The sequence below is a fragment of the Branchiostoma belcheri genome, unplaced genomic scaffold (genome assembly GCF_001625305.1).
Source record: "Branchiostoma belcheri isolate BF01 breed outbred unplaced genomic scaffold, Haploidv18h27 scaffold28, whole genome shotgun sequence".
In the NCBI taxonomy this organism is placed as follows: domain Eukaryota; kingdom Metazoa; phylum Chordata; class Leptocardii; order Amphioxiformes; family Branchiostomatidae; genus Branchiostoma; species Branchiostoma belcheri.
Genome location: NW_017803887.1, coordinates 1,102,012 through 1,110,028, shown reverse-complemented (window position 1 = coordinate 1,110,028; position 8,017 = coordinate 1,102,012). Strand labels below are relative to the sequence as shown.

General features: G+C 41.8%; 1 protein-coding gene across 1 annotated transcript; it reads right to left on the bottom strand.

Moving 5' to 3' along the window:
• Positions 1–945: 945 nt before the first annotated feature.
• On the bottom strand, positions 946–6,565 carry LOC109472629 (7SK snRNA methylphosphate capping enzyme-like). Its single transcript, XM_019772453.1, has 4 exons — positions 4,704–6,565; positions 2,917–3,135; positions 2,358–2,484; positions 946–1,188 (listed from the first exon to the last, which is right to left on the bottom strand). The coding sequence occupies exons 1-4, from the start codon at positions 6,222–6,224 to the stop codon at positions 1,136–1,138; spliced, it is 1,920 nt and encodes a 639-aa protein (XP_019628012.1). The 5' UTR covers positions 6,225–6,565; the 3' UTR covers positions 946–1,135.
• Between the last annotated feature and the right edge of the window lie 1,452 nt (positions 6,566–8,017).

The window sequence follows — 8,017 nt, the reverse complement described above, 5'->3', positions numbered from 1 at the left end:
AAATACAATAATGTACTTTAGTTGTAGGAAAGCAGACATGAGTTTTAAATTCTTCAGTTTGTTTAAAGCTCTGGTAATTTAGGCAATGTAGAATTTCATTCTTACTATACACATATATAGCTAAGCTATCCAAAGTTGCTGTATGCATTCAAAGTTTAATTCTCACTGGCCACTTCAAATTTAGAAAGAAAAAAAAATTAAAATTGCGGAACATTCTTTTAACTGAATAATCAGTGACGTTTCTTTTGAAATAGATTGCACCTTCAATAGAACCTTTAATTCTGTCATGACATATACATGTCTTATGTAGATATTTGACTTTGGAATTTGGCCCGTCAATCAAAAACAATGCAACCAATAAGGGTGGGGATACAACTTGGTGAGGCAATGGGATTTGTCAATTCTTAACACTGTTTAAACTTTGAAGTGACAAGTGTTTAGTTGCAGCAATGCCCAAAAAGAGCTTAAATACTGTAAATATATTTACTTTTGCAGTGGTTTCATTTCATGGTAGGATGGAAAAGAAGTTTTAGGCGATTTTTTAAATTTGCAGCTGAAACAGTTCTGTAGTATAATAGTCAGACAAGGGAGAGAATGATTATTTGCAAAGTAATGAATTTACAGCGGAGGAGTCACAGTAAAAACTCAAAACCACTGTAAAAGTTTCGACATTTTACAGTATTTAGAAACTCAATAACCACCTAGAACTAAGGAACGGGTTGAAGAATGATACAGGGACTACAATTTCCTAACTTTTTTTCCTTCAGCTTAAAAAAAAAAACAATTGTACATGTACATGCATGATCATTCACCAAGAATGTTTCTTTGACAAAGATGAAACTGAAATGATATAATTTTTTCAACACATCACAACTTGTTGATTCCTTGCTATTGTACATGTAGGTGGCGGCATACCAAAATCCTTTTTTTTTTTCAAGAAAAAAGAAAATAAAATATGTCTCTCAACTAATATATTCAACTACAAAAAAGTGTGAAACTTAAGATATTTACTTTTGTATCAAGAAAGAATAGAACAGAAGAAAACTTGAGTCTTGAGGTGAATATCGTGATTTCAAATCTCTAAGCTGTATGGATAGGATCTGTGGCAGTGTGATCTGCAGTACTGCTTGTGGTCTCAAGGGGGAGCAGCTGTGGCCTTGGTCAACATGTACACTGGTCGGTTGAAACCTGGGCAAAAAAAAATACAGGAGTCAGTTTTTCGACAAGACATACAGAGCAAAGCAGGCACAGTTCAGTGGTTAGCAACCCTACACATGGACCAAGAGGTTGGGAGTTCTAATCCAAGTCCAACTAACTCACACACCGCTAGAAAGGATCTCAGGGGATCAAAGCTCAAAGTACCTTGTTGAATGTTCTAGCCAGCCTGAATTTTTTTCCGTCATCTCAATTTTGTAACAAAAATAAAACTAACATGCAACATTTGTCAAGTGCCAAACTTGTCTTGATGCAAGCTCACTCACACAATCACTCCTCACTCACTTATATCCTCAGTCACTCTCCTCATTCACTCCTTCCTCACTCACTCACGAAGTCACTGACTCACTCACTCCCCACTCACTCACTCACTCACTGCTCACACACTCACTCCTCACTCACTCACTCTCTCATTCACTCCCCAATCACCTGAACTCACTCACCCACTCACTCCTCACTCCTTACTGACTCACTCACTCTCAATCCCTCCCTTGCTCACTCATTCACTCACTCCTCACTCCTTACTGACTCACTCACTCTCAATCCCTCCCTTGCTCACTCATTCACTCACTCACTCCCTCATTCACTCCTCACTCACTCTCACACACTCACTCACTTACACAATCACTCTTCACTCACTTATATCCTCAGTCACTCACTCCTCAGTCACTAAGTCACTCATTCACACAATCACTCCTCGGTCACTCCTTCCTCACTCACTCACTCGCTCACTCACTCACTCTCTCAATCCCTCCCTTGCTCACTCATTCACTCACTCAGTCACACTCCTCACTCACTCCCTCATTCACTCTCACACTCACTGACTCACTCACCCATTCACTCCTCACTCACTCACTCAGTCCTCACTCACTCAGTCACTAAGTCACTCACTCATTCACTCCTCACTCGCTCGCTCACTCACTCGCGCAATCACTCCTTACTCACTTATATCCTCAGTCACTCACTCCTCAGTCAGTAAGTCACTCATTCACACAATCACTCCTCAATCACTCCTCAGTCACTTACTCATTCACTCCTTCCTCACTCACTCACTCTCAATCCATCCCTTGCTCATTCATTCATTCACTCAATCCTTCCTCACTCACTCACTCACTCACTCACCCACTCTGCCCCTGCCTCACCTTTAGACTTGTTGCGTGGCCCCTCCAGCTGTCTACAGCTGCTGAAGCCGACATCTGCCGACAGCAGGTACTCCACAAACTGGTGCGGCCGGAACTGGATCTGCTTGTAGTTGGTGAAGATCCGTTCCTACAATTTCCAGGAGAAAAGAAGTAAGGTTACAAACATTGGAACCAGCCAATGGCTATTACATAGAGCTAGCCCCAGACAATAGGACAATTGTAATTTAAAGCATTACATAAGGCTGCGTATCCTAACCTGTTCCTGAAAAATTGTTTTGATACTGGTCCTGTAGAAAAGAAAAAACACTTGTCGAAATCCCTTTTTCTTTACTACTCTTAACAAAAGTTAAGTAACATCATCCAAGTTTGAGAAAAAAGAAAAACCTTGTTGTTTAACAGTTACTTAAAAATGAAGCCGAAGGCTCAAATACATGTGCAAAGACAATAATCTATATAACAAAACTTAATTGAAGGTAACACAGGTATGTACTACATGTATGTACAATGTAGGATGTGTACATACTACAATATTACAATGCACATGTGGCGTATAACTCACCGTCAGTTTCTTCTTGCGTCCGTAAGACTTCCAGGGCTGTGGTTCCACGATGAAGCGCCCGCCGGGGCGAAGCTGTCGGAACACGCGCTGGAAGGTTCGCTTCATGCCGGCGTCCCCCCAGTTCAGATGGATCCACTTGGTGAGACTGAGGGCCAGGATGACGTCATACTGGGGCTGCTGGGCCTGAACACGGGACTCGCTGTCTGGGACGTAGTTAGCCTGGAAAGGTGGAATCCAATGCGATTTTAGGGCAGCAAAAATGGAAATATTGTAATGTATGCAATCTAGGTGATATTGACATATACTGCTTCACATTAGCACATCAGCATTTCATACTTTGGGCATTTAAAACTGCAGAAACAAGCCCCAAGGTGAGTCCTTTATTTTCAGGGTGGTACCCTAAAAATCAGCCCAGGGCCATTTCAGTAACCATTTTCTGTCAGAACGTTGGGAATTTTTGCTCTGTGAGGGTCAATATACACTGGGATAGTGTGATTTCAACTCAGTATGTAGACTAGAATATTGGCTTTGAAAAATCAGGTTTCCAAGATCTAAAAACTGCACTGGATGCCTTTAAAGTCTCTTAAAAAAACTGGCTATAAAGGACACCCCAATTTAATTTGGTTCTCGGATTCCCCTCTTCACTTTTTTTTGATTTTGCAAAAAAATAAAAATAATAAAATTGAATCAACTAAAAACTTAGCCTGGAAAGGTGGAAGTTGTTTAAGTCTCTGAAAAAACTGGCTAAGGCCACCCCAATTTAATTTCTTGGTTCTCGGAGTCCTCTCTTAATTTTTTTTTGATTTGCAAAAAAAAATAATCATATTTTACTCCCAACACTTGAAAAAAAGTCCTTTTCTTTCTAGTTGTTATGGTTTTCCCATCTATCAAATGCATAATGCTAGTGCTGCGGAAACAAATTTTAAATTACATGTAGGTACAAGTACGTACAAGTACATATAGGTTTAGGTACAGGTCTGGACCTGTATCTATTTAAGCAATATTGATCTAAAAAAAAAAAGTAAAAGTGTCATGACACTTTTAGTTCTTTAACTATACTTAGGAGTATTTTTTCCCAGGCTTTCTTTCTGATAAATTTTCAAAGACTCTATCTTTGAGAAGCAATTTTCCCTATATAGAGTGCTTGACTCGGAACCAAAAGGTCTCGGGTTCGAGTCCTGACATGCCACCGATCTTGTGCCCTTGGGAAAGGCACTTTACACGACTTTGCTCATTTCCCTCAGGTGAAAATAAGTACTGCACCTTCCCGTGTTGGTGGTGGCATTAATATAAGTTGAAAAAACTTGAGCATGCCGTCACCACATTTTGTGATTACATGTTAGAATATAAAAAAAAAAAACTACTGTTAGATAAACAGGGTTGGACAAGTCCCATTGCCCACTTGCCCGGGGCAAGTAAAAGCACTGTTCGGGCAAGTAAATATCCCCCTGTACTTGCCCGATTGGGCAAGTAAATTTTTTGGATGCAAAGTATAGCTGCTATGGTGTTTTGATGAAAACTCATCATTTTGCCAAATTGATATTATATTAATGTCCTTTTGTCAGAAAATCCATTGCAAGTCTCAAACCACATTATTTTGATAAATAAAGTATGCATCATTATACTCTCTAAAATAAGATGCAGGTAGTAAGAATGCATAAAAATGTCATGTATATTTTGAGCAAGTGAAAAGGTGGTTTGGGCAAGTGGAAATGACCATGTACTTGCCCGATAGGGCAAGAGGATTTTTAAAAACTTGTCCAACCCTGGATAAAGCATTGACTCACCTGTGTGAAAAACACATTGTTAGGAAACTGTTTCGCCTCCTGTTCACCGACCAGCCCTCCCGCTGCCATTGGACCATACTGTATCGCCATGGAAACCGGGAACGAATCCCGCGCCTCGGGAGCAAGGTAGTGTCTGATATTGCGTCGTGCCACGCGAATGAGATTCTGGTCTATGTCCATTCCTACTATCTTCCTCGGAGCATAGTCTCTCGCTATGCTAAGTGTTAGGTGTCCAGCGTTGCACCCAATGTCCAGCACGTCCAAACCCTTGAACCAATCCGGTCTGAAATAGCTCAAGCGGACATCTTCTTCCTTTGCAGGGTTGCGGTAACCGTAGTAGCGGTCGTAGTTGCCATATTGGAAAAGCTGGTCCTTTGTACGAAAGCGCGGAGCTGCCACCCCTTGGTCTGGTAGTTTCTTGTGCTGGCTACCAACATGGTTCCCTCTGCCCTTGTCAGGGGTTCGGCGATGCGAACGGTGTTCTTTCGACGAGGGGTGATTCTCGATGAGAAGGGCGCGGGAAACGATCCTGGTTGGCTCAACACCTCGTCTTTTCTCGTGGTCCGGAGATATGACTGGCGAAACAATTTCCTCCATCGAAATCATTTCCTTCTCTCCGCTTTTGGAGCGACGCTTTGGAGTGTGATTTGTATCGGAGGATGGGGTAACCTGTCCTTCGTCTGTTCTTCCACTGTTGGTTCGCGTTCGCTTGTGACTGTGGGAAAGCGAGACTGGTGATACTTTCTCCTTCGGTGAGACTCTGTCCTTGTCTTTTCCTCCTGGGATTTGCTCAGGAAAGCCTTCTTTGGAAATAGTTTCCTTGGAGTCTGTAAAAAGAGGTTTACTTTCGATTCCTTCTGCAGTTTCCTCCTCAATGTAGTGCTCCGAGTCGTCCAAATCGCCCTCGCTTCTTCTCCGCCTGCGCTTGTGCCTACGCTTTTTACCGCTTTTGGGAGTCTCCTGGTTCAGATGCAAGGGGTCCGTAACATCTCCTGGAATAATAAGTCCAACATCTCCAACTACAGTACGGTTTGGGAGGGGGGATGACTTTGGGGTTTCCGCGTTCAGCATGCGATTTACTTCTTCATCCTGCATGCTGTTGAGGTTCAGTGGATCGGTAATACTCCCACCCAGCAAGAAGTCACTAGGCAGTACAATAGGCTCTGTTTCCACCGTTTTTCGTCTCCATTTCAAGTGGTGTGGTCCGTGGGCTCCCCCGCGTTTGAAGTGGGACGAGCTGGCATGTCGTCGTTTGAAATGTCCCCTTCCGGCCGGTTGGTTTCTCTCCGCGTGATGATTCGCTGGCCTGGCCGCGCCATTTTTACCCTCTTTCTCCTGATTGGGCAGAAAACTGTGCCCATCTCCTCTTGCGTCCAGTGCGGTTGGGTCATCTCTACCGTGATTGGCTAGCTCCTCTCCTTCTACCTCCTCTACAACTTCAACAAGAGTTTTCTTGCCATCCAAAATGTCCATTGAAACATCCACCTCTTTGCTTGCCACGATACTTTCCGTGGCAGCCATGGTCCTTCTCCCGCAAACTGCAAAATTTGAAACTCGCGCCCTACTCGCTAATTAGCATATTCTGAATATTGAATATCCAAAGTATGGACAAGAAAGCAAACAAGCCTAGGAGGTTGGGCCCCGACTCGAGCCCAAACAACGCCCGAAATCTTCTAAATGAACAACATTTGCCGAGGATTGACGGCAAATATGTACGAAATAACGTCCCCCTAGTCCGAAAAACTGACAAAACTGGTGAGTTTGAGCCAAAATCGGAAGGAATGTGAATTTTTCCGTCCTCTCGATGTGAACACTAGACGTGGTCCAGACGTTCTGCAGACCTGAGGGCCTGCGTCATGAAAGGCCCAAACACCACAGCAGAACAACAAAAACCGACATTAATTCAGCCTCCAATTTCAGGTCTTGTGGCTTCGCAAAATTTCAATTGATATCATAAGAAACAGTTATCGATGCTGCTTATGCTCGTTTTGATAAAATAGTATGAGTATGTCAGTATTATGACGCTGATATGTTTTTTTCTTTGCATGTGGATGCTATCTAATTTGCATACCACTACATCTAACCTCCAGCCTCCAAAAATGGCTTTATTATTTATTGACTATTTCTGGATGACGTGATTTCATCATGAAGAGACAAGTCATGACATGCCTTCTGCTGATTTGAAAGGCTTGAAATTATGTCATTTTGCCAAAAATTTGCCATATTGTATTTAGGGTCAGAGGGGGTCAATTTGCCAAAATATGGCGCCGATGAGATAAAATGGCATTCGGAATGTTTTGCACAATATTTCCTCAATTTACCATATATCGTATTGATTGTCATGTATCAAAGTTAAGAGATTAAGAAATTTTACGACTATTCTGAGGAAACCTATAGGATTCACGTGTACCAGTTTTGCATACTTTGAGCATAAAGTTACTTGTTTACGTCAACGTTGTGAGATTGGTTTGGGTGATACCATGTATACCACCATAGGGGTAAAATTCGTTTCAGTCAAAACAATTGAAATTTTTTATAACCACAGTAACTTGAGCCACTGCAACAAGTAATACAAATCAAGATGTGAATTATTCGATGATTCTGGCTTTATTTGCACGATTTCTGCTAAAGGATTCTCAAAGAGGTAACTTCCGTCCCCCCTCCCAAGAATGTGTAGCAGTCCACCTCCTAAAATCGGCGGGAAATTTGACAGGGAGTCATTTTCGGACTTCACATCGCTTGCGCTCGTATTTGACCGTAATTGTTGTCATTTTCAGATCTGTAATTGATCAGAGCTTGTAGAATTTTGACGTAGAGTCCGTTTTCTTTGAGCTAAAGCCAAGTGGACAGCCATATTTTGGTATTCCTAATCGCAGTCACAAGGGGACAGGCAAGATCGTACAGGCCTGTCTTCAGGTCTTGGAAAAGGTATGGGGTTCTCTCAGTTTCTATGATTTAATTGCCAAAAAAATGAAATAATTGGTAGCGACACAAAATCCAAAGCCTTCATACGAATTAGATAACAGAATTTGGCAGAAAAAGAAACGATTTTGACCGGAATTTTTAAGCTATTGCATACCACTGGAGGTCAGAGGTGAGATACACTCTTTCTGGTGGCTTTAATGTGTTGTTTGGCAGAAACAATGACGCTCGTGCTTGATTGTCACTGAATTCAGTTAAAGTCGAGTAACTACACCACTATTTCTTACAAACGTTTGTAGTCATATATGTTAATATTTTTTCTTTAAATTAGAGATTTAAGAAGTGAATGTAAAAAAGACCTTTATTGTACATTTGTGCTCTAACAAGCTAAG

What these genes read in the sequence shown, in the direction of transcription:
- LOC109472629 (XM_019772453.1), bottom strand. Translation starts at nt 6,224, where the DNA reads ATGGCTGCCACGGAAAGTATCGTGGCAAGCAAAGAGGTGGATGTTTCA. An exon ending in ACAATGTGTTTTTCACACAG is followed by an intron (nt 3,136 to 4,703) that starts GTGAGTCAATGC and finishes CCACCTTTCCAG; the next exon opens with GCTAACTACGTCCCAGACAG. An exon ending in GCCACGCAACAAGTCTAAAG is followed by an intron (nt 1,189 to 2,357) that starts GTGAGGCAGGGG and finishes TTTTTTGCCCAG; the next exon opens with GTTTCAACCGACCAGTGTAC.